The sequence below is a fragment of the Ovis aries genome, chromosome 14 (assembly GCF_016772045.2).
Source record: "Ovis aries strain OAR_USU_Benz2616 breed Rambouillet chromosome 14, ARS-UI_Ramb_v3.0, whole genome shotgun sequence".
In the NCBI taxonomy this organism is placed as follows: Eukaryota; Metazoa; Chordata; class Mammalia; order Artiodactyla; family Bovidae; genus Ovis; species Ovis aries.
The window spans coordinates 12,949,227-12,975,442 of NC_056067.1; the positions used below are offsets into that span (position 1 = coordinate 12,949,227).

The 26,216-nt window shown below is 50.6% G+C and overlaps 1 protein-coding gene across 6 annotated transcripts in view; it reads left to right on the top strand.

Annotated features, from left to right (window-relative positions):
- BANP (BTG3 associated nuclear protein) overlaps positions 1–26,216 on the top strand; it is a 70,653-nt gene that overhangs the window by 18,672 nt on the left and 25,765 nt on the right. For 4 of the 6 annotated variants that reach the window (XM_060397901.1, XM_027977723.3, XM_027977725.3 and 1 more), the window contains exons 3-6: positions 2,861–2,952; positions 5,251–5,450; positions 16,430–16,546; positions 17,776–17,951. In XM_060397901.1, the coding sequence (XP_060253884.1) occupies positions 2,861–2,952; positions 5,251–5,450; positions 16,430–16,546; positions 17,776–17,951 (585 nt within the window). The remainder of the gene's footprint in view (positions 1–2,860; positions 2,953–5,250; positions 5,451–16,429; positions 16,547–17,775; positions 17,952–26,216) is intronic. The other 2 variants (XM_027977727.3, XM_027977728.3) reach the window with 1 other exon arrangement.

Consider the following 26,216-nt stretch of genomic DNA (forward strand, 5'->3'; position numbering starts at 1 on the left):
AAATCACAGAAATTGTTTTGGTTGCCCGGTTATTCTTCGTGGAATTGTTTAGTCATTAAGTCATGTCCGGCTCTTTTGTTGGACGTGGATTATAGCCTGCCAGGCTCCTCCGTCTGTGGATTTTCCAGGCAAGAGTCCTGGAGTGGGTTGCCGTTTCCTTCTCCAGGGGATCTTCCCGACCCAGGGCTTGAACCCGAGTCTCCGGCATTGGTGTGCACGCTCTTTACCACTGAGTACCTGGGAAGCCCTCTTCGTGGAATAGCAGTATCGAAATGCTGCCTGTTTTCCCTACAGAAGAGAAGATTTTCAGGGATCTCAAAGTGTGACGATGTCTATCTTGTATGATCTCTTAGTTGAAGAAGCTTAGTTGGGAAATTAGTTATGTATGGACGATGGGCAGCGCATGTAATTTTAGGTTTTAACAAGCAATCATGAAGATATGGAGGTACTCCTTCAGAAATGCTACTCTTTAGTCAGTTTTTTGGGTGATGGACAGGGAGGCCTGGTGTGCTGTGATTCATGGAGTCGCAAAGAGTCGGACACGACTGAGCGACTGAACTGAGTCTGTTTTTTTTCCCTAATTTTGCTTCTGAATTGTTTATAAGAAGTACTGTCACCTGGTAACTGAAACAGTCAAAAACTTGGCAGATCCTTGAGCAAAGTCAGGGCATCTGAAGTTAGCTGTTAACCCCAGATTTCTCTGTAAAAGGCGAACTGGTTTGTTTGGAGCGAGAATGTGAAGCCTTGACCTCATTTGTTGCTCTCCTCATATACCAGTGAACCGAAAACACAGCAGCACTGTCTCCAGGCATCACAGTTTTAATAACAGTTGGTCACATTTTGTTGGGTAGACAGTTTCTTTAGAAAGCACTCACACTGCAATACAATAATAAAAGAAAAATGGTCCAGTTATATAAATTTTAAGTGTTTTTAGAAACTACTAAAATTTTAACAGTTTACTTCCCAAGTAAATTCTCCCTCTGTTTAAAAAAAATTTTTTTTCTCCCTGTGTAGATTTCAGTCCAGAGAAGGATTAGAGGAGTCATTTTTGATCCTGGTTTTGTTCCATGTAGCTTCCTTAAATGGCTGCTAACTACAGCTCATGGCTGTGTAATGGGTACCTACTGTGTGCAGGGAGGGCTCTCTGAGGACAGGGGACCTGCCATCTCTGACCCCAGGGCCCCCTCTGCACCAGCAGGCACTGTGTTGTACCCCCACATTTACGTCTGGAGGGAGTTTAAGACTGATAAATATTTTTTTCATCTCTAAAATGTAAACTTTGTAAAATTAAAAAATACTGTCAAGCAACTAGAAGTAGAAGTTTCCCATAACTCTAGCAAGAGAACTGCGTTTGAGTTTTTGGCGTATGCATCCTTCCATGTTTTCTTGGTTTCCTGTTGAAATCAGCGTGCTCAGTTAGGTTCCTGTGACTGTGTGTGTACCCCGTAGCCAGTCTATTTGCCCATCTGCATACACAGACACGATGGTAACCTTTGTTGGGTCTGCCATTCCAGGTGACCGTGATGGCTTTAAAATGAACATTGAGTTTTTTTGTTTAATTTCAAAAGAAGTGCATGCAGAATTGTAAAACTCAAGGACAAAGAAGAGAATGAACTAGGAGCCCCACGGCTCGTAGAAAGTGGAACCGAGGTGTGTGCCCCTTTTGCCACCGCAGGCTTGTCTCCTTGTCCTCATGTGCTTTGCTGCCCCCAGCTTGTCACCTTGAGGTGCTTCACTCTGCCAAGGAAGAGGAAACCTGCTGTGTCCCTGGTCAAGTCACTTAACTTCTCTGGACTTGATGTCAGCAAATTAAAAGGATTAGATTAGTGGTTTCCAGAGCCTTTTCATCCTCCCAGTCCTGTTTTAATCACCAGCTTCCAGTGGGAGTAATCAGGCTTCAGCGAAGGTTTAAGAACCTGTGTTGCTACCACAACACGTGTAGGCTTGGATTTTTCCTTTCTCTTAACTTAATTAAGTGAGAGCTTGTTCCTGCATATCTTACGGAGGCGTGTGAGGTGTGAAGGCACAATACGAGGCGCAGAGCCCTCTGGCAAGCAGGTTGCTTCTGGCCTTGCGGGCCTGTGGCTGGTCTCTGTCAGGTAGAGCTTTAGGTGTAACTCCACCTCTGGAGAGCAGCTTAGTGCTCTCCCTGGGACTCCTGAAGGGTTCCTGCTAGTGTCTCAGGTCTGTTCAGTATCTTTACATTTTAGAGTTTTGAGACAAATCACCTGGTAAGTATAGATGTAAAGACATCAGGATTGGGACCATATTGTGTCAGCCCTGAACCTGGGCCAAGTGACTTATCAGTGGAGAAGTCGTGAAGCCCCCTGGGAAGGTGCTGGTGGGAGACCTCCATTTCAGACACACTTCGGGGGAGTGGCTTTCCCTGAAACTTAGTGTGTTACATTTGAGACTAGTTGGATGACCAACACTTGAGAAGATGTAGTATTCTGAGAGTGGTTTTGCTTTTGGAATGAGGTGGCTGGCTGACAAGACCTTATTTTAAAGTTGGGAAGAAGTCGTTATTAGCAATTGGTTTCTGTCGCAAAGGGTAGCTGGATAGAGCCTTGAGTAAGAAGCCTGCAGTCTCAGTGTTAGTATCAACTCATTGGCACATTAGGGAGATAATTTATCCAATATCTCAGTTTTTCTTGAGATTAAGGAGAGAGCCTATTTTCTGCCTGACTGATAATTTTAAGTTAAATCTGTAAATAGTAAAATATGAAACAGGTTGTGCTAATTCTCATTTAACCTTAGGTGACACCTTTATGTTTAAGGTGTTGGAATGGTTTACTGTCTTAACATGAAACAGCTCTGTTAAACCTTTAGTACTGAAGTGTTTTTTGTCTCTGATTTTCAGTTGTATTGGAGAATCATGTAGTGACAGATGAAGATGAACCAGCTTTGAAACGCCAGCGACTAGAGATCAATTGCCAGGACCCTTCTATAAAGGTGAGAGTATTAATATATGTGGCTTTTTATATCTGACATGGTGCTGCCGTAACATTTTCACAATTTGGGGTGAGGAGGAGCTTAAATCAATACCAATTTACTTTCTCACGGTTCTGGAAGTCAGAAGTCTGAAATCAGGATTTCCCCAGGGCTGAGTTCCCTTCAGAGGCTCCGAGGAAGGGTCCCTCCTGCCTCTTCCAGCTCCGGGGGGGCCCAGGCATCTGTGGGCTCGAGGCCATGTCCCTCCAGTCTCCACCTCCATCTTCAATGGCCTCCTCCAAGTCTCCGTTGCTTTTCTGCTTCTTACAAGGACAGGGCCACCCTCATCTAGGATGACCTCATCTTATCTTGATTACATCTGCCCAGATCCTGTTTCCAAGAAAGACTTCATTTACAGGTCCTCAGGCTGAGGATGTGGACATATCGTTTCTCTGAGTCACTGTTCAATCCCCCACAAGGCGCGAACAGCCATGAATGTTTCCCCTTGAAGACTCACAGGGAATAAACCAGGACTGTGGCCTCTTCCTACACAGACCCATGGACCTCGCATGCTCGGAGGGAATGCACACCATTCCCCCAGTGATGAAGCACTTGTGTGTCTGTTGTTTAGGGTACCTAAACTCTACGATTTGCTAGATGGGGCCTTGGAAACCACTGGCTCAGTCAGTGGGCGATCGCTGTTTCTTGGCTTAATTTGTTGGGTCTGCTGTTTGCAGAGCCACAGAGATGAACGCCAGCTCCTGTGAGAAGTTAGGATTGTAGTGCAGAGGAAAACCCAAGGAACTTTTAGCTGATTTATGCAATATTGTGTTTGTTTCTGCTGTACAGCAAAGCGTACACATACATGTATCCACTTTTTTTTAGATTCTTTTTCCGTACAGCTCATTATGGAGTATTGAGTAAAGTTCCCTGTGCTGTACAGCTGTATTCTCTGTTTACCTGGGCCTTCTGTGTAAAAACGTCTGGGTCATCTTGTTAACATGGAGAAGCAGCATGACCTTAACCTAGTGGGTGAAGACACATCCGCTTAAAATTCTATTTCAGATAAATGTATAGAGGACCACTGGTTCAGTAACCCTACATTATATAGTTAAAAATAAAATGCAGTGAGAATCTCATCGCAGAAGAGGCTTGTGTGGTGAATAGCATACCAGTCAGACGTGGACAAGGTCAAGTGAGAGCGGTCCTGCCGCGTCCCTGGCCGGTGAGCAGGGCCTCGGGCTGCAGCTGGAACCTGCCCTCACGTCCTTGGGAAAGTGTGCTCGCCAGGTTGCCAGAGCTCTGCTAAAAGGATAGATTTGGATGATTCTTGGTTAATCTCACTTGTATCTAGAAGACTTATTTAAAAGTGCTATTCTCGGCCTTTCTTTGCTTTATTGATTTGTGAAGTTGTGTTACTGGTATGTAATAACTGATGTTCATCCAAACTCCAGGCGGAATCATTTCTAATTCAGGATTAAGACGATGAAGTTTTACTGTTTAGAGAATTGGGGAGCCGCACGGTTGATGTCTTCAAATTGTAAAAAATAGGGGGGTCATTAGTGATTTGACCTTGGGACTTCGGCTACCGGTGAGTGGTTGTCACGATGCTTACATCAGAGGAGCCTTGGACACTGCCTCTCTGCTGAGCTGAGCTGAGCCATCACGGGCTGGCTCCCGCCTGGCAGCCTCGTCCCTGTGTCAGCTGCGAGGCCAGCAGGGGCACACCCCACGTCGCTCCGTGTCCCTGTTGACCCACGGCAGGAGTGGCTGCTGGGGGAGGCGGCAGCTTCCCACCTGGTGTTTGAGCCGGTCCTTGGTCCCAGGCGGGACTTGGGTGACAGCGCTGGAAGGTGCGGCGGCTCTTCGAACAGCCACTAGGTGGCAGCTGTGCCGCTCTACACGCGGGAGCTGCGGCACCACCCCTCACCTTGGGGCGGTGGGTGTCCCGGGAGCAGGCAGGTTTCTGGGCTCTTATGTTGGGTGTAATCTGTTTTCATAGATGCATTTGACTAGTTTTACGTGTAGGTTTACTGATTAATAAACTCACGTCATAAAGCTCACTTAGGTTCTGTGTTCTGTGGATCTCAGTGTAACTGAGAGTTGCAGCTGCTCCCAGCAGAGTCAGTCATGCTATGAGTGGACAGGGTCCAGCTTGTTTCCTGAGACGCTGCTGCTCACAAGTGGAGCTGGAGTGCCGGGCTCGTCCTGTGGGGACAGATGCAGCCGAGTGTGGGAGAGAGCTGCTCGGTGTTCTTGGAACTGTCTGCCTGGACTTCCAGAGGCCCTTCCTGAAGCTCTTCTGTTTTTCTCTTGCAGTCATTCCTGTATTCCATTAACCAGACAATCTGCTTGCGATTGGATAGCATTGAAGCCAAGCTGCAGGCTCTGGAGGCCACGTGTAAATCCCTGGAAGAGAAGCTGGACCTGGTTACCAACAAGCAGCACAGCCCCATCCAGGTGCCCATGGTGGCTGGCTCACCCCTCGGCGCCACTCAGACCTGCAACAAAGTGCGATGGTGAGAGCCCCCTCCCCAGGCTGTGCCCTCGGCATTCAGGGTGGGACGCTAGTCAGACCTGGACGAGACACGGCCTTTTCCGAGCAGCTGGGCCGTCCTCACAGCCTCTTCGTGGCATGAGCTGGGCATCTCTGCTTTGGAAGTGGCCCGCCAGGCTTTGAAGCTGGACGTGTGTTTCTTCTCTTTTCCTGTTCCATCTGGCTAGGCTTGAGAGATTGTCTTTCTTCAGAGATAGCTTTTTATAAATTTCACTTGAGAGTATCAGACTTTCCAGTCAAGCCTGTATCTTTTATTGTGCCTCTTGGTTTTCTTCTGTTTAGAGCCTAACTGTAGTGGGATGTGCAGTAGTTCAGGTACTGTTGGAATCAGAGACTTGGGAACGTGTGGGCCGATGTGGGGGTGTCCCTGCCTTTGATCGGGGTGCCTGTGCTTGGTCCCGGGCACCATCAAGCCGCGGAGACGAGTGGAAGCCCCGGCCGGAGTGGCTGCATCCGTCCATCCTGCTGGTGTTGCTGTCCTTTCCCACGAGGGGCTGCGGAGAGGTCTTGTGGTGGTGGTGGTGACACCTGTCTGTGCTTGATGAGAGCTGGGACCTTTACCAAGGGTCTCTGGGCCACCTGCTGCCTCCCGCTGAGTGCGGAAGAGGCGGCGGGGGGGGGAGCTGCTCAGGAGTAGGGGCCCCGGCCAGGGTTCTGCCTTGTCTGCGGGTCCCCCATCTGCCCCCTGGGGAAGGGGCAGTGCTTTTTGGGGCACGTGGGATTGGGGAAGGGCATTCATGGACGGGCCAGCGTCCAGTGGCTGCCTGTTGGTTTGCCTGGGATGGCTGTGGACAACACCTGCAGTGTGGGCCCTTGTAACTCTCAGAAGTGTCATGGTGTGTTGGGGACACAGAATGGCCCCGACACCTGCTCTCCAGCCAGGGTTGGGGAGGCCCCAGGGGTCTCTGTCCCCAGAGGAAGGCCAGGTGGTCTGTGCTGTTTCACCCAGTGTTTATACCATGTCCTGATGGTCAGTCGTGTCTTTTCTCCCCATGGACACTTGATGGAGCGTGTTTTCTCTGCAGAGAGACTCAGACTTGCCAGGACCAGTGCCGTTTTAAAGGAAAATTTTTTGTAATGACCCCTTACCCTAAGATGTAATGTCTAGAAAATAGAACTCGTAATTTAAAAAACTAAAGGATGGGAGCGTATAACGTATAATAATGTACCACATGTCATAATGCATAGAAGGCTGGGGGCTATGTCGGGAGGCCGTGGATAGGCCCACGTCAGCTGACGGCCGGGAGGCTGTCGCCCTGGAACTGGGATGCCAGTTGGTGGTGGAATATTACAGAAAGGGTGGTTCCTGTTAAAGTGACAAGTAAAACAACGTACAGTTCTTTCTAGACTCAAATGATAGTAAAATTTCTGGAAAATTCACATTATGTTAAAATTATACAGAAATATTTTGTGTGTGAATGTGAAACATGGTGAGTCTGGGCTCAGCGAGTTATAAGCCGGATTCTCGATCTGAATGTCTGGGATGTTGGCAGTGGGTGTGGGGAGAGAGGTGGTGTTAGGCTTCTCGTCCTCACAGGCTGTCAGCCCCTCGGTCTCTGCCCCTCAGGCCCCCCTTCAAGGATAGCTGCTCTGAGAGCTGAGGCAAGAGTGAAGGCAAGTTTCCTGCCCTGAGTGAGGACAGCCTGGTGGCTTGTCGCTTTGTCACCGTGTGGGGAAAGGTTGTCCCTGGGGACAGGGGCACGATGTTCAGGCTCCCCGTCTCTGGTCTGTGTGGTCCCATGGGACGGGACGGGGACGAGTCTGCGGGGTTGTAGGTACCACTGCGGCTGTGTGTGGATCCCGAGGCCACTGGTTTGGGCTGCCCTGGTCTCAGGTCCTGGGAGGAGGACAGGGCGCCCCCCTCCACTTGCCATGGGCGACACAGGGGTGGCGGGGCGTGTTGTACAGTTGTGCTGAGTTGTGCTCGGCGTCCACACTGCCCAGCCTGGAAAGGAGGACTGCCCGCCCTGGCCCCTCCCACAGGCCAGTGAGGGACCGCCGTGGCCACGCCCGCCAGACTCGGGGAGGCATTTCCAGGCTTCTCTCCCCAGCGTTCCAGGAGACCCGCGAGCAGCCTTCCTGGTCAGAGCCTCCCGTGCTTTGCTCTGCGGGGAGGAGCTTTGATTGTGCAGAGGCCTGTGAGCTGCTCTCTGTGTGCATTCACAGTAACAAAAGAGTAGTTTCCTCATGCGGACTCAGGTGTGTAATCTAGTTCACACAACTCAGCTTTTCTTGTTTTAAAGAATCATATTGTCACATTAGCATATTATTGAATATACTTATTGGCAGGTCTATTAATATCATTAATACAACCATTACTTATACCTATTAATGTGAGATTGACAGAAGGAAAGGTCATTTCTCTGTTTTCTTAGGTATAGTTTAAAATAGGTTGCATATGAATGATTTTTTAAAGAAGACATTAAATCTGGCACTTCCCTCCATGTAAGTTCTAAAAAGGAAAGAAAAAAAGAAAAAAAAAAAACTGCCAGTAGTTGAAAGCTGTTAACAAGAAAATTTGGAGAGAAGTAAAAGACAAGAGTTTAATCCTAGTACATCAATGAAAAAGAATAAATTTAAATTAGAGAGTGACTAATTTATAAACACATGAGTAAATGAGAAATGTAGTCTTAAGTGTGGGTAGTGGAGCGCAGAGAAGGAAGTCTCCAAAACCAATTAAAAATTGTTTAATGTTCTGAGTAATGAAGTACTTCTCCAAGTACTCTGGGCCTCAGATATTTAAAATAAAAGAAGTATGTAAATCCTGGATTATTTTATATCCAGATCGTGTATTTTAAAACATATCTGAAGTTTCCTTAGGCCCCTTGGCATGGTGGAGAGTGTGGCTGGGCAGGTCACCATCTTCCAGGACAAGTGAGGACACCCTGAGGAGTTGGGGGCAGGCTCTGGGTGGTGGGTGAGGAGGCGTCCACCGCAGTTGCACCGGCCCGTCCTCTTCGAGAGGCACGTGGGCCCAGAACAGCCCCAGGCCCACTCACCTGTGGGCTACTTCTAATGTAAGTGGGCCCAGACTAGACTGGTATCAGCTCTGAGAAGTATTTTTTTATTCTGTTGGGTCCCCGGAGCATAGAAACCAGTGGACTGCTGCCAACTCAGTTGGCATTTTTAGATTCAGATTTTTCAGATTCTATACCTGAATGAGATTCTTTAAATAAATTCAAGAAAAAAAGACAAAGAAAGAAAACCTTTTTCTTTGATGCTCAAGCTTAATATAAGAAACCCGCCTGTGAGGTTGCCTGGATGGTGTGTCATCCAGCAGTGCTGTTCTGTGAGGGAGAAGGAAAGTGGACTTGAATTCTTAGGTGGGTGCCTGTTTTCCTTTCTTGCGAGTGTACCACACATTGGGATTTTACTCATCGTGATTCTAGGCATAGCAGTGTGAGGCTTTAACACTGAGGCCGTGTTGTGCTGGCTTTGGAAGTGCTGGACCTGAGGCTTCCTTTGCTGAGCTGCGTGACTCAGTATGTGACAACTTATCCGTCCTTCACGTGCTGCCATGAGCATTTCAAGATTGGCCTCCGTTATGCTGTGAGACCTGGAGGGGTCCAAGGGTGTGTTCAAGGATGTTTATGTGGACTAGTGTAAAACAACCTTTCTGCGCTTGTTTGAAGCCAGACTTTGGGCTTCCTCTGTTGCTCAGATGGTAAAGAATCTGCCAGCAATGCAGAAGACCCATATTTGATCCCTGGGTCAGGAAGATCCCCTGGAGAAGGGAATGGCTGCCCACTCCAGTATTCTTGCCTGGAGAAACTCATGGACAGAGGAGCCTGGTGGACTGTATAGTCCGTGAGAGTTGCAAAGAGTCGGGCACAACTCAGTGACTTTGACTTAATGCCAGACACAGCCACTTGAAGGATGTGCAGTAGTTAGGACTGAGCTGAGCCTGGGGTGCAGGCCCACTTCGGGTGCTGTCCTGGTGGGTGCCCACTGAGGGGCCAGCATGAGTGCCCCTGTGCAGTACAGAACCCAGGGAGCATCCCTGGTGCCCAGCGATGTCCTGTGGAGCCAGACTCCTCGAGAACGACCCAAAGCCAGCTGGTTAGTGCTAGTCTGTTCTCTTGAACTGAACATACTGATTAACTAGAAAAATGCTTGTGTTTCCTTTAAAAGCAACCAAATTTTATTCTTTATTTCTTAATGTATAAATGGTTTATTTATGTTTATTGAGATGTAATGGACACATACCAGGTTTTTATTTTTAAAAGCTTAAGCATTTCTTATAAAGCTTTAATGTATTCCTCTAATTTTGAAACAATTGTAATGAATCAGAGGTTTCTTTGCATACTCAAAACTAAAAATAGAAGTGTTTTGTTGTTTTTTTTTTGCCACACTGCGTGGGTTGCAGGATCTTAGTTCCCAATCAGGGATTGAACTGGATGAGTGATTATTTTGAATTGCAGAAGGATCAGTGTCAGCAGAGTATAATGTAGATGGGAGGGAGGCAAGCACTGTTCCAGATATTTTTCAAGATTCTGCTGTAACTCCCCCCATCACAGTTGACAAAGTTGGGCATCACCGTGTGAGCAGAAATAATGCCTGACTTGACCGCCTCACCCGGGTGCTGACCACGATAATCAATCGACAATCTATAATAGGAAGAAAAGAAATCTTATCTGAACCAAACTGAGGACTGTAGCCCAGAAGACAGCCTCTCAGATTACTCTGAGGAACTGCTCTGAAGAAGAAAACGCAGTTTTAAATCTTATCAGAGCAGAGAGCATCAGACAAGTCAGGGATTCGCTCCTTCAAGGTTTTGGAGCAGCAGACCAGCATGCACACACACTCTGGCACTTGGGGGAGGAGGGAAGGCGGGCTTATCATGGAAGGAGACCTCTCGTCTTCAACATAGGTGTTCTCTACTGGCAGTCAGGGTGCCCTTTTACGAAGGATTAAAGCAGGCTGCTGCTGCTAAGTCGCTTCAGTCCTGTCCGACTCTGTATGACCCCATAGACTGCAGCCCACCAGGCTCCTCTATCCTTGGGATTCTCCAGGCAAGAATACTGGAGTGGGTTGCCATTGCCTTCTCCAAGGCATGCACGCATGCTAAGTTGCTTCAGTCGTGTCCGACTGTGTGACCCCGTGGACAGCAGCCCACCAGGCTCTTCTGTCCACGGAATTCTCTAGGTAAGAGTACTGGAGTGGGCTGCCATTTCCTTCTCCAATTAAAGCAGGCAGTGGGCCACACACAGGCTAGTCACGGTGACTCAGGTATAAGCCAGAACAATTCCCGCAGCTGAGTGCGTGAGTGTTGCTTTCACCCCAGGCCGAGGGCAGCAGGTCCCTGCGAACCTTGGTGCCGAGTGTGGTTTCGGTCCTGAAGGTAGGGGGTGGGGTTTGAGGCAGACACTGCAGCCTGGGCTCCCCAGGCCTGTGTGGTGAGGACTGTCTGGAGGACTTGGCCTTTGGACACTGAAGTTACCTAGCTTATCTGTGGGAGGTATGAAGCTTCTGCCCAAACAGCAGTGCCCTTGGCCTGTGTGGAGGCGCAGCTGTGGACACTTGAGGATAGCCGCCTGTCCTGGGACTCAGCCCCACCCTAGAGCATCTGCTGTGGGTAGCAGCTGGACTCCTCTCCTGAGTGTTTGCTTGGAGAACGCGTTGTCAGGGCCTGCCTACTTTCTCCTCGCTCCCTGGAGACTGGAAATAAGGGGCAACTGTGCTGCTCACATAGACCTGATCTTCCCAGGGACCCCTAAGGAACGCTGGTGGGTTTAACCCCTGCCTCCCAACCCCAGCCATGCCCATGGCTGCTTGTCCCCTGATGGTGGCCACAGTGTCCATTCAAACGGTGGTCACTTGGTGGGACTGATGAGTTGTTTTAGGACAGCAGCTCAGGACCTTCTGACCTGCTCACAGAGCAGTTTCCTGACACTGAGGGAAAGTTGGGGGCCACTTTGTAAGTGTAATTGGAAAATGCTTGCCAGTACACCTCTGAAAGCTGAAGACATTTGGTTTCAAATCCATCAAAGCAAAGTGATTAAAATCCCCAATACTGCAAGGTGAGTGGTAGCAGTCATTGAAACGATTATTTCTCTTCTCCACCAGCAAGTGGCAAAGGACAGGAGAGATTCTCGGTTTTGAATCCGGGCTCCATTGCCTGTGAATGGTGAGACCTCGGGCAGGTTCTACCCTTTCTAAACATCAATTTCTTCAACAGTAAAAGGGGAATAAAAATCATAAGGGAGGGTTGCTATGAGGAGTAACCCAGGAGGCGAGAAGTCACTAGTATTAATGCTCGTCGTTCGGCGAGTGTCCCGCGTCAGCCAGCCTCACGCTTGCTGAGGTGCCAGCTCAGGGCGCAGGCTGCCCTGAGTGAGGACAGTGTCCTGGCCTGTGCTGCAAGCCCTGCATCTCTGGACGCCTGCTCTGTTCTTTCCACTGTGCAGACCAGCCGCGTGAGCCTGGGAACACCACTGGGATCTGAGGGTGCCCCTCGACCACACAGGACTGCCGGTGTCCTGGGCGTCCCTCTGGGCGGCTGGGATAGTCACTGAACAGAGCAGACGCACAGCACGGAGGCTGTGGGGAGGCCCCGGCGGCCGCAGCAGGACCAGGGCTGTTGTGCTTGGGGTTGTTTGAAACCTGCACACCCATCAGAATCACCCAGAGAAGCTGTTAAAAAACGAGAATCTGAGGTTCAGGGAGTTGTGGGGTACAGTTCCCACTCCACAGACTTTGGTCAGGAAGGTTGGCTCTGCTGCTCAAGGACTTGGACTCGAACCTGACTTTACCACTAAGTAATCATGTGACCTTGGACTGGATGTCGGCCTGTGTGTGCATGGAAGGTACTGCAGTGTCTGCTGCTCGTCGAGGGTGAGGGTGAGGCCTCCTTTCGGGCGGGGTTCTGGGCCTCTCCTGCCCATGAGGTGCAGCCCTCGTGTGACTGCCCTGAAGAGCAGCGGGGGTCCTGCACTCACAGTCACTCTCCGGCAGGGTGGCGGCCTTCGGTCACATGCTGTGGGATGAATGAGAGTATACTTAGGCAAGAGTACTCAGCTAGTAACTAGTGTAATCTTAAAACTGGGCGAGAATGTCCAGCTTGCAAATTAGCCTAATCTTAGAATTAAAACAGTCAGGGTGGTCTTTGGGTCTAGCCATTTCCCTTTTGGTTAAGTTTTCATTTAACAGGAACTTTAAAGCAGACATACAGTTCTAGGTAAACATGTAGTAATGGTTTAAGACTGTGAGGGAATGAATTGAACACATAAAGATTTAAAACCAGAATAACCCAGGGACAGATAAATTGATCAATGAAACTGACTTGAGAGCCCAGAGTTAGACCAACACAAATATACCAGCTAGATTTTGACAAAGCTGCACAAGCAGTTTGATGGAGGAAGGACAGCTTTTTGAATAAATGGTATTGGAGCAGTTGGCGTCCACAGGAAAGATGAAAGAAATGTACCTTGGTGGAAACCTCACCGTGAACAAAAATTAATTCAGAGTGGGTTATAGCTTTCAAGGTAAAATGTAAAGCTCCAAAACTTTGGGATAAAGACACAGGAGAAAACCTTTGAGACCTGGGCCTGGGCAGAGAACTTTTGAGACTTCACCAAAAGAACCATCCATGAAAAAAAGAAGATAAATTAGGTTTGATCAAGATTAAAAGTTTATGTTCCATGAAGGACCTGTTGGGAGCTGAAAAGACAGGCTACCAATTAGGAGAAGGTATTTTTAAACCACACATCTTATAAAAGATTAGTGGAATGTCCAGGGTAAAGACCTCTTGAAACTCCACAGTGAAAAGCCAGCCAATCCAGTTTGACAGTCGGGCAAAAAGCAGAAACCGGCATCTCACTAAAGAGGAGGTGTGGATGGTGAGTAAGCACATGGAGAGCCGCTGCGCAGTGTCTGCCAGCAGGGAAACGTGGCGAGGAGACCGCAGAGCTCCCCAGGGGCCCTCCCGACGCCAGCGAGTACGGCGCCCCCGGGCCTCCCACTGCCGCTGTGGGCATGTGGACGTGGCCACCACTCTGCTGCAGGGCGGCGGCGGGGGGGGGTGTTCCACCAAGCTAACCTGTCCTCACCAAGTAGCCCAGCAAGCACATCCTCGGGTGCTTAGGCCAGGGAAGTGGAAACTCGTGTTCACACAGAACCTCCACACAAGTGTCCATGGCAACTTATGTGTAATAACCAAGTCTGCGAAAGGTTAAACAAGCGTGCATGCCCTAGGCACACACTCGGGCCCAGGCTTATGCCCTACACGGCATTGGCTGACACAGCCATGGGGGTGGCCAGGCACGTGTGTGTGCAGTCTGGGGCAGGAGGACGGGGAAGGGGTTCATCTCCAGCAGGGACTCTGCGAGCAGGAGCTGTTTGGCATCTCCAAGACCAGGGAAAGCCTGAACTTCCTTTTATAGGTCTCTCCTGATCAGGGCAGGCCCACCCACGATGATCTGTTCCTTGGTTAATCTAATGCCAACAAGCTGGGCCTTTTAATCACCTCTGCAGCCCCCTTCCCAGTAGCCCCCCAGGTTGTGTCTGACTTGGTCCCTGGGGCTGTGACTCCTTGGCAGGACATTCACGTGCTGTGACACTCACTCCTCAGGATAACTACTGCTTCCTTGGTGTCATGTGGATGTTGCATAGTTTCTGAAAACCAAAGTATTATTTTGTACAGCTTGAGGTTGACATAACTCCGTTAGTGGAAAGGGTATATTGTCTGGCATGTTAATGTTGATATTTAAAAACAGACTGATTCATTGCTTTCTTAAATGTTTCCATTATAATCCAAGTACAGTCATCCTTTAAAAAAAAAATCCCATGAATAACCTTTAGACAGTCAAATTTTACATTGTCCCTTTTGCTTTTTTGGACTTTCATTCCCATTTCATTTTCTTCACAAAATTTTATCCCGTGAACCAGGTTGTTACACGCCTTAGTAATGGAAATACAGATAGAACTTGAAGCTGAGAAATGTATTTCTTGTAACCATAAGTCCTGAGGGTTTTTTTTTTTAATCTCTTCTGGATTGAGAACTCTTTATAGTTATTAGTACCCAGTTGAGGAAAACCATGCAAGTTACTACTAGTTTACAACTAATTCTTAACAATGCAGTATTGTGAATGTACCCCCCACTGCCCCCCCCCCCCCCCCCCCCCCGAGATGGATGGGGCTTTAGTGTGAGTTAATTCCTGAATCTCTGGCTAGTGTGAGTAATCCGTCACTTACAATGAAGCAGGGCTCAGCACCGCTTCGGTTTCTGTCCTCAGATTTGACAGTTCTGAGTCCTGAGGAGCTTTGTTTGTGTAGATCAGGGTGTGGGGGGTGAAGGGCTCCTCACTGCCTCCCGTGCGTGCCGGCAGCCTCAGCAGTCCGTCACCACAGATTACGTTCAACTGTCTGGGCGCTGAAACCCGCAGTCGTGGTTTCATGTGCACTTCGTGGAAGGCAGGTGGTGAGGAGTGTCCCCCGCAGGGCGCTTCCTATCTCACGTCTGGGTGGACAGGGCTTCTTGGTGTGGTTGAGGGGAGGCTTTGTGAGAGGGAGCAACCACGTTGGCCAGAGGTGCTGTCCTAGGGGTCATCTTTAGGACGCCGTACCTTCTGGAAGGAGGGCCTCAGGGGGTTGAGTCACTGAGGGCCCTGCACACCTACGGAGCCAGGTGCCCCTGGGCTGCCTCTGCTCCAGCTTGAAGCGGTTGCCTCAGACTAGTGTTCCCTCTACCTTGAGGTCTTGTGGGAAGCAGAGGCCCGTTTAGTAAACGATTCTACCAGACATTGGTGTGAGCCTGTTTTAACCTGTTGTTTGTGGCTCACCTCTCAGCCCGTGAAAGGGCTCACACGCCACTGGGGTGAGGAGATGGGTGTCTCTGTGTGGGGACCTGGGTGACAGCAGCCTTCCGGGAACACACTTGGGAAAATCCCATCTCCTGTTAGGACACATGCGTTGCTGAGGCCGTCACATAGGAGCCCGTACATGTCACCTCGGTACCTGGCCACCTATGATGCTGACCTGTGGGTGGGTTGTCAGGGCCTGGGGGATTACCTGGGTGTCACTGACAACTGAGTAGAATAACTGAGAAGATGGTAACGGCTGTGAATGGAGCACAGTGACTGTGGTTTATTTTAGGAAAACACCCCATGGTCCTGTGATTCATTGCGTCAAGTGGCAGGAAATGGCACCATCTGTACCTCTGATTTTGGGAGTGTTGACAGTATGTGTCTGGGACTGTGGGGTGGGGTTCTCATGGATGCTTTGGGGTATGTGAGTGCTCCGCCTGTAAAAACAGGGTCTTCCCAGCGCTGATCTTTTGGGGTGAGGTCTAGGGATGTCTTTCTTCCCGGGTGACATAGCTGTGCATCCTGACCACCTGTTCTTTCTGCACAAGGCGTGGCCAGAAGCACCGAGGATTGGAGGTCTCAGGAGCAAGAAGTCTCGACGACTGTGTCTCCCACGTGTTTAAACACACATTTCCCCTGAGGAACAGCCCCTGTCAGGGCACAGTTCTTTGAGCACGATTTTCTTCAAAGCACAGTCTCCAGCCTTGGGCTGTGGGTCCTGCACTGGCCTGGCAGAACCCTGTGGTCAGTGCTGTGCAGTCACCCGTGGCCCCTGCTACAAAGGTTTGTCCCTTTGCGCACAGCACTCTCACCTGGCAAGGGACTGAAAGCCTAGATTTCAGAAGGGAATTCCCTGACTGTAGAGTGACAGCTGTGACACCTGTCTCTTCTCCGTAAAGATGTGAACGTTCCTAAGCCACTTCTCCTGCTGGTACCAACTAGGAGCAGGCTTAGACTCTGTTAAGAAGCCCCCACCGCCCCAGCTGGCCCTCTGCCGGTGTTGCTCATGTACGTCGGGAGCCCTGCTGGGCCTCCCCTGCTTGGAGCAGGGCAGGGGCGCTGACTGTTGATGACTCTGCTCTCCATGAACGCTGTCGTGTTAAGGTCTTCTTTTCTCTGTGATTCTTTTGTTCCCTAGCGTCGTCCCCCAGACTACAGTAATTCTCAACAGTGATCGGCAGAACGCCGTTGTAGCCAAGATGGAAGACCCCCTGAGCGGCAGGGCACCGGAGCCCCTGGAAAATGTCATTAGCAAGTCAGTAGCACGACCCCCACCTCTCACCACCACTGCCGGGCCCCGGGGACGGGGCGGCGTCCAGGTCGCCCGTGTCTTCGGGCCCTGTGTGCTCACTGTGGTCCGCGCGCCCTGTCCTCTCACCTCACTCCCATCTGTCTGTCTGTCTGTCCGAGCATGTCGGGTCGGCGGACACCCCGTCTCATTGGCAAAGTGGTGGAGGCATGTAGAGGTGGTGCCTTCTCCACTCCTTTCTCTGGAGACGCTTTGGCTGTAACCTGAAGCTGAGGCGAGGGTGCGTGGCGGGCATCTTTGCCCCTCATGTACAGGGCCCCCCCTCCCCGTGGCATTGGCCCCGCCATGCTGCTTCCCAGCGAGTCTCGCAGGCCCTCCTGCAGCAGTCCTGCTGCTTCCTTGTGGCCCAGGCCCCCAGGAGCCCGGCCAAGGGAGGTGGGTGCAGACACGGGGCCAAGGCCACAGAGCAGACAGCCCATGAGACGGGCCTGGCGAGGGTGGCGGTCATGGCAGGTCCAGAGCATTTAGTGAGGTCCAGCCCCGGGATGGAGCCCCGACCCCCACCCCCGGGATGGAGCCCCCTCGAGCAGGGACCTCTCACTGCTTCCCCTCCCTGGGTGCAGCCGTCTCTTGAAGGAAGTCGAAGGGTCACATGTCTCCAGATAAATTTTTTTTTTATTTTGAGCATGTTTTGGAGCTGTGGTGGTCTGGTTTCCTGGCGGTGTCTCACTGCTCCACATCAGGGTCCCTTGTGGTGGTGAGAGGGTCCCCCAGGAGGCTCTTGACTGGCTTTGTTAGCCCGCTCGAGCGGCTTCTGTCAGCGGGGGACAGTTGGGAGCAAGAGCTGCGTCCTCCCGGGCCATCTTGTTCAGAATGTCCCGGGACGGAGCAGTTCGGGGCTGTCATCTGAGTCTGCAGACGCTTTCCCAGAAGTCTCTATGACCCCGACAGCAGTGCTGTGCAGGGCCCGCTCCGTGATGGGAGGCCCGGCCTCAAGTCACAGCCTGTTGCGATTTCACTTCTTTAAACGTTTCAAGTTTCGTGCAGTTTCTTGGAGCCGCAGACTGCTTCCTGCTGTTACCGTGAGCAGGAAGAGCTGCGGGAAGGCTGGTGGCGCGGCGCGCGTGCCGGGATACGCCTCTCTGGGATGCGAGGGGGAGCGTGCGTGCAGAACTGTCTCCGCGTGCTGCCATGCGTGCTCTCACCACGCTGCTGGTGTCTCTGTTTCCGCGCAGCGCGGTGCCCGGGCGTCGGCAGAACACCATCGTGGTGAAGGTGCCGGGTCAGGAGGACAGCCACAATGAGGATGGGGAGAGCGGGTCTGAGGCCAGCGACTCCGTCTCCAACTGCGGGCAGTCAGGAAGCCAGAACATCGGCAACAACGTCACCCTCATCACCCTGAACTCGGAAGGTGCGTCCTCTCCACACGTGAGGTAACGGGTGTGCAGTGGCCCTTGAACAGCATGGGCTGGAGCCGCAGGGCCCATGACACGTGGACTGCTCACTGGCGACCACGGAGAGGGATGACTGGCAGTGATGTGTGAATTTCTGACCACGTGGAGAGTGAAATGCCCACAGGGCTCAGGCTTTTTCCCCCCCGTTGTTTAGAAAAGTAATAGATATTTATTGCTTTTGAAAGATGATAAAATATAAAAATGACGAAGGAAGTGAGAATAACTGGAAACATTTCTGGCCCAGAGAGCTCTACAAATCACATGCTGTATTTACCATCCTATAACTTGCTTCTCCTCACTGCATGGTAGAAATCTCTCCATGTTAATACTGATTTACATAATCGTTTTCAATCAGTTTCACTAGCTGAATCTGGTTCTGGTGATGGGCAGTTGTGACTTGATAGCTGGTGGTCGGCTCACCTGTCTTACCACAGCTCTGTCCTGTGTCTCTGACAAGGGTCAGGCTTCCATTCAGAGGGACTGTGTGTCCAGGTCGAGGCCATGCTGGGAGCTGTGCCGCCCCTGCCCAATGTGATGTAGGGGGACCGTCCTCTCTCCTGTGGGGTCTGGGGTCCACTGTCACTTGGCCCTGGGTCTGGGAGGTGGCCTGGTTGTGCTCCAGAGAGTTCCTGCCGCCTGGCAGCTCTATCCTGCTCTCGAAGGTTGAGTTAATGTTTCCCAAACAGGCCTTATGACAGCGCCTGGAAAGAGATGTGATTACTCGGCAGATGTAGCATCGTGTCACCAAGTTCTTAAGTTGTAGTTTGTTAACTAGAGAGGGCTAGTGGGGTGTTTCTGCTCCTCTGTCCAAATTGTTGATTTTTTCCTAAAAGTGTAGATTTTTCTACAGACAAAGATTGTCCCATTTGAAAGACTTGTTACCACATTAAAATGTTGAAAACAAAGTTCTTTTTAACTCTAACAGAAGTTGCAGGATTGAGATGTCAGAGTGGGCACGGGCAGAAGGTTTCCATTCCATGAAACTGACCATCTTAAAGCAGACGTGCTGGCAGGCTTTAGTCCGTTCACAGAGTGCACAGCACCACCGTCTAAGTCCGGGGTGTTTTCCCCAGAGAGACCGCATGGCAGGACCCCGTGCCCCGTCCTCCGTCCCGCCGCCTCTGACCAGCCTCTTGTCTCGGGTTGCTGGTCGTGCAGGCTTCGCCTGAGGGAAGCACTGGCACCCTCCTGTGGCGCGCACCGGTGCTCCATTCTTCTTTTTGGCCGCATGACGGCCCATCACGGAGGCACGTGCTGTTTGTCCATCACCCGTCAGTGGGCACCGGGGCTGTGCCCACTTTCTGAGTGTCGTGAGCAGTGCTGCTTTGCACATCTGTGTGCAGGTTTTTGCGTGTGTTTTCATTTTTCTGGGGCTGATACCTGGGAGTGGAATTGCTGGGTCAGGGGTGCTACTCTATGACTTACTGAATGTGAGGAAGAGAGGTGCTCCTGACTTCATCCTGGTGGACGGCGAATGAAAATTACACTTGCAACAGCTGCAGAGAAAGTTCTTATTCTTCATCCATGTGGGTTTTGGGTAAATTAACCTCCCTAGATCTGGCTACTTACTTTAGACCTGATTTGTTTGGTTTAAATGGCATCGGCTCCAAACATGACATGGGGTCATTTGGGGGAGTCTGGGATTATCATAAAAACAGAAGATATTTTCTTTTGTTTCTTAATGTGGTATGATTAATGTGAGTCAGATGTGAATGTACATAAAAGAATCACAGTTTGAGCTTCTTAGTATTACTATCTATAGGGAAAAAGTACAGGTTTTCTGGGGGTCTGAGTAGGAGGTTACCACTGTCCTCTGGAAGGTCCCCCCGCAGTTGCAGTGTCCTGAGTGTCAGGTTGAGTGTCCTCGGTTGGCCTGGGGTTTGTGAAGACGGAGCAGAGATGGCGCGTGCGCCTAAGTGGCGAGGACGAGTCCTGTGGAGCTGCCACGGGCTGTCTGGTCAACATCTGAGCGATTCAGATGCCCTGAGCAGGGGATTAGCTGTTTCCCTGCCACACCCTCCCTGGACTGACCCGCCAGGCCTGGAGAGTGCCTATCGGAGAAGTGGCATTAGCTCATAGGCGCTGAGGGGCCAGAGTCCTCTTCCTTCTGATAAGAGCCCAGGGCTGCACTGGACATATGCTCTGATTTCTTACCAGAGTACTTCTGTGCCTCACTGCAGACAGCCACGGATTTTCATAATGGTTATTTCTTAGAAATCCCACGTGGTCTGTGTGGATTGGCATGCCGTGCTGTTCCCTGATAGATCTGGAGGTGTCAGGGGTCTCAGTTCAGTTCAGTTCAGTTCAGTCGCTCAGTCGTGTCCGACTCTTTGCGACCCCATGAATCACAGCACGCCAGGCCTCCCTGTTCATCACCATTTCCCGGAGTTCACTGAGACTCACATTCATCGAGTCTGTGATGCCATCCAGCCATCTCATCCTCAGTCGTCCCCTTCTCCTCCTGCCCCCAATCCCTCCCAGCATCACAGTCTTTTCCAGTGAGTCAGCTCTTCTCATGAGGTGGCCAAAGTACTGGAGTTTCAGCTTCAGCATCATTCCTTCCAAAGAAATCCCAGGGTTGATCTCCTTGCAGTCCAAGGGACTCTCAAGAGTCTTCTCCAACACCACAGTTCAAACGCATCAATTCTTCGGCGCTCAGCCTTCTTCACAGTCCAACTCTCACATCTGTACATGACCACAGGAAAACCATAGCCTTAACTAGATAGACCTTAGTCGGCAAAGTAATGTCTCTGCTTTTGAATATGCTATCTAGGTTGGTCATAACTTTTCTTCCAAGGAGTAAGCGTCTTTTAATTTCATGGCTGCAGTCACCATCTGCAGTGATTTTGGAGCCCCCAAAATAAAAGTCTGACACTGTTTCCACTGTTTCCCATCTATTTCCCATGAAGTGATGGGACCGGATGCCATGATCTTCGTTTTCTGAATATTGAGCTTTAAGCCAACTTTTTTGCTCTCCTCTTTCACTTTCATCAAGAGATTTTTTAGCTCCTCTTCACTTTCTGCCATAAGGGTGGTGTCATCTTCATGTCTGAGGTTATTGATATTTCTCCCGGCAATCTTGATTCCAGCTTGTGTTTCTTCCAGTCCAGCGTTTCTCATGATGTACTCTGCATAGAAGTTAAATAAGCAGGGTGACAATATAGAGCCTTGACGTACTCCTTTTCCTATTTGGAACCGTCTATTGTTGCATGTCCAGTTCTAACTGTTGCTTCCTGACCTGCATACAGATTTCTCAAGAGGTAGGTTAGGTGGTCTGGTATTCCCATCTCTTTCAGAATTTTCCACAGTTTATTGTGATCCACACAGTCAAAGGCTTTGGCATAGTCAGTAAAGCAGAAGTAGATGTTTTTCTGGAACTCTCTTGCCTTTTCCATGATCCAGCGGATGTTGACAATTTGATCTCTGGTTCCTGTGCCTTTTCTAAAACCAGCTTGAACATCAGGAAGTTCACAGTTCACGTATTGCTGAAGCCTGGCTTGGAGAATTTTGAGCATTACTTTACTAGCATGTGAGATGAGTGCAATTGTGTGGTAGTTTGAGCATTCTTTGGCATTGCCTTTCTTTGGGATTGGAATGAAAACTGACCTTTTCAGTCCTGTGGCCACTGCTGAGTTTTCCAAATTTGCTGGCATATTGAGTGCAGCACTTTCACAGCATCATCTTTCAGGATTTGAAACAGCTCAACTGGAATTCCATCACCTCCACTGCCTTTGTTCGTAGTGATGCTTTCCAAGGCCCACCTGACTTCACTTTCCAAGATGTCTGGCTCTAGATTAGTGATCACACCATCGTGATTATCTAGGTCGTGAAGATCTTTTTTGTACAGTTCTTCTGTGTATTCTTGCCACCTCTTCTTAATATCTTCTGCTTCTGTTAGGTCCATACCATTTCTGTCCTTTATCGAGCCCATCTTTGCATGAAATGTTCCCTTGGTATCTCTAATTTTCTTGAAGAGATCTCTAATCTTTCCCATTCTGTTGTTTTCCTCGATTTCTTTGCATTGATCACTGAAGAAGGCTTTCTTGATCTCTTCTTGCTATTCTTTGGAACTCTTTATTCAGTCACTTATATCTTTCTTTTTCTCCTTTGCTTTTCACCTCTCTTCTTTTCATAGCTATTTGTAAGGCCTCCCCAGACAGCCATTTTGCTTTTTTGCATTTCTTTTCCATGGGGATGGTCTTGATCCCTGTCTCCTGTACAATGTCACGAAGTCAGGGGTCTACTGTGTCTTAATTTGGCACTTCTGGCTGCCGCAGCTCCGGCTCCATTTGAATCAGAGGGAAGTGCTAGATGGGAAAGGGGTGGTGAGCGGTAGGCTTACTCCTTAGCTCCTGCCCTCCACCACCCCCCTGGCAGAGAGGTGTTCACTCCTGTCTTTGGTTAAGTACTGACAGTGCGTGTACAGGTTTAGGTCTCTTAGTTCACAGACGAAGCAGGTAAGCTGAGGTAGGGAAACAGACTAGCCAGCATGGACTGAAAATGGGATCTCTTCTTTAATGAAGGGCTTTCATTAGGTTCGTAATGATGAGTTTTAATTCTTGTTGTTTATGCATTTGATAATTCTTACAGAGCTGGACTAATCCTGCATATAAGATATTTGGAACTTGCTTTCAGTAGGGAAGTAGCTTGATGAAAACTGAATTATTGTCAGAAATCAGCCTGTGCATGTTGCAAAGCCCCAAGTCAGTGAAATGATTTTATGCACCTTCCTGGGGTATGCTGGGGCAGGGGTGTGGCAAGGAAATGAAGCCTGGGAGGAGCAGGTGGTTCGGGACCCTTGAAGAAAGGTGTAATACCTTCACTCAGAAGGACTTGGGTCGGCATAGGATACGAAGGGTAGTGTGTGGTTGTGCTGGGAAGCAGCCCATGAAGCAGGTTCTGGAAACCTCTCTGAGCCCCTTCCCAGGCCCCTCAGTGCCCCCACAGCCTACATGTAACACACAGAGAAATTCACAAGCAGCTGGGGCAGCCTGTCTGAAAGCCTGGTGGAAGTGCAGCCCAGCACCCACTCATGACACAGGGCGTCCTCTGAGGCTGGCCTGGAGAGGCGAGAGGCCTGCCTTGAGGACCTGACCTGCTGTGACCTTCCCCAGGTCCCACATGGGCACCCATGCACCCCGAAGCCTGTGGCGAATGGGGAAGGTTGCCCCCTCTCAGCTAGTTCACCATCGTTTAACTGGAGACTGAAATGTGTCCCTGGTCCCCTCTTGTGGCTGTAGAAATTTGAGCCAGTCATCAGTGAGGGTTGAGGGGGACTGGAACCCAGGGTGTCTGGGGGATCTTGCTGTCTCATCACAGCCGCCTGCACAGGACTTAGAGGCTTCTGCGACCCCATGGGTGAACCCCTGGCGTCTTTGGAGAGAGTTCGGGCGACAGGCTGGGTTTGGCTGGGAGATGGCATCTGGAGTGGCTGGTGGCCTCCCAGCCTGCATGAGACATGGGAAGGGCATGCAGGTCACGGTCCACAGATTCGGGGGTGGCCCTTTGCTTTCGAGGCGGGGTGGCGCCTTGTGGGGCATTTTCTTGGAGTCCCTGAGTTGCAATAATGCATGTGAAGTCCTGGCTTGCAGGAGGCACAGGTTAGAGACCATCCTGTCCACCCCACGTGATCAGCTGTACACTTGAAGAAGAGGGATGCAGGGGTGTGCACGCCTTGGTCCAGGGACAGCCGGGCGGCTTGGAGTCACGTCTCCCTGGTGTTGGCAGACGTGTCGGGGTGTGCGCCACCGCCTCAGGAGGTGGGCCTTTGTATTCACATGATGTACACACGTGTATGCGTGTATATACACATGTATGTGTGCACGTCAGTGGGTGGGGACGTGGGGACACAGCTGGCTGCTTTCTCTGCTTCCACTTGATGCCCTTGAGAATGCAGTCATCCTCTTTATTTCATCACTTTCTCCTCATTTCATTTTCCTGGAACTAAAATAGAGCCTCGAAACACATATTTGTATTCTCAACTATTTGAGTGGTTAGAAAGTTCAAATTACTGCTGAAGGGTTTTCTTCAAATAGGTTTTTCAGATGTGTCAGTTAATTTAATTAAAGATTTAAATGATTGGAGTAGAAAGCAAGTTTATTTTTCTTAAAATCCAACTGGTAGTTTTTAAATAGAGCTACTAGAATCTATTGTTTCAGCTGCCAAAACTGGACCAAGCTATTTTAGCAAAATAAATATATTCTTTTTGAATTGTCAAAAGGCAGATTTCTCACATATTTATGTGGGCAGGTGCTCCATCTTGTTTTACATTTAAAAGGCACGGTTCACTGCCACTGTCAGGCTAGGGTCTGGCCTCGTGTCGGGCCAGAGGTGAGACAGGGCTGGGTCGACAGTTGTGACGGGTGACCCCGGGTGAGCACAGAGCATCTGGGCCAGGGAACGTGGAGGGTGCTGTGCACTCTACTCGTGGAGGAGCTTGGAGTGACGTCTTTCATCCTCCAGAGTGTGCTGGTAGCTGCCCTGTGGCCCATGTGCCACCTCCGGGGCTGGGGCCACGTGTCAGCAGGGAGCTGGATGAGGAAACAGCCCTCGTGGGTCCGAGCATGCGGCCTCACGCCTGCGCTCACGGTGGCCGTTCGGTCACTTCCTCGCCATGTCCTCCCGTGCTCGCGTCGGCCACAGGGTTCCCAGAGCTCATCTGTGAAGCCTGGGTAGTTTCCATCAGGCAGTATGATGGGTGATTATTATTTACATAGAAAACCAGGATTAGTTTTGGTTTGTAAATTTGTTCATTCACTGGACGTGGTGTTTTGCCTTCCTGAGAATTCAGTTTAATAGATGAGGTCACGTCCTCGTTTCTCCCTCTCAGGTCAGCTGGACAGTGTCTGCCTCTTGCCCTCTGTGTCCTGTGTCTGTGTGTGTGGGGGACGGTGTGGTGTGGCCCTGGCCTGTTTTCTCCGTCATCACTGGAGCCTGGTGGCTCCTGGTGGGTGGCGTCTGGAAGGAGGATGGCCCTTCCTCTGCTGCATCCCCACTGAGGCAGCAGGGCCAGGTCCGGGGCTTGGACAGGTGGGCGCTCCTAGCACCGGCCCAGGGCACCAGCGGACCTCTCGCTGGGGGCTTTCAGGACTGGTCCTCTCCCTTCCCCAGCCTCTGGTCTGCGGGTCCAGCAGGGACGTACACAGCGCGCACACAGGCTCTGGGGAGCCAAGTAGGGGTGTGTGTGCAGGCAGCCCCCAGGGAAGCTGATGTCATTTGGAGTCTGTGACGGAGAAGCTGAGTCAGAACCCCCCTGCCAGCGCCCCCTTCCGACTCCCCTGCTGTCCTGCCTCCTCTGTGCACAGGCGCAGCATCACTTTGACATGATGTTGACTCCGTTTGGAAAATGACACTGACATCTTGTCCAGTGTCTACTTTGCTTTAAAAATACTGTCTAAACATAGGAGCTGGCTACACAGAGTTCATAATACTTGTTCCTGAGAAAAACTGCAGGGTCTTTGGCGGTGTGGAGGTTGGGGTTGAAGCCTGCAGCCCGATGTCCTTGCACCGGCCTGCAGGGCGCCCTCTTGCAGTGACCCCTCCAGTTCTCTCCCCGCTTCCTTCCCCCGTCCTGCCCCTACTTGCTTTGTGGCTGGATGGCTGTGGGTGGAGGACAGTCCTGCTCTGGTGTTGTTAAGCCTGTCATTCTAGGTTCACTGAGGGTTTAAATCTTGAGCATTAGACCCAGTGCTGGGCATAGAGTTGCCACTCTCTGTAGATAAGTTAATAAACTCGCTAGGAGCTGGTGCCTTTTGGGCATTCCAGCAGTGCCTGAGCCAGTGCCTCTAGAAGTCCCTTCGCATCACATTTGGATCATGTGTCCACTTGCTTCTTCTGTGGTCAGGTAAATGCCGCAGGTGGCTGATGGCAGAAAGCTGCTCTTGGCTCCCCATCTTTGCCTCCAAACCAGCCTGTTCCTGAGAAGTGGTTCTTCTTACTCATCTCTTACTCTGAGTTCCAAAAGTCAGACATGTGATTTGTTTTCTGTCCTTAGCCATAGTCAAGAGCCAGCCTCCCTCACCCCTCTAGTGGCCGGCTGGCCCAGGGGTGACATGGTCGTCATGATGGGGCTGCTGAGCCTTGCCTGGTGTTGGAGGAAATTGCGTGATTCAGGAGCCTGGCCTGGAGAGGCCGCCCTCGCAGAGCAGAGCGTGCGAGTCCCAGACAGCCGGCCTCTTGGCCTGTGCTCTGTTCCAGGCCTGTGGCAAAGCCAGGCGAGCTGG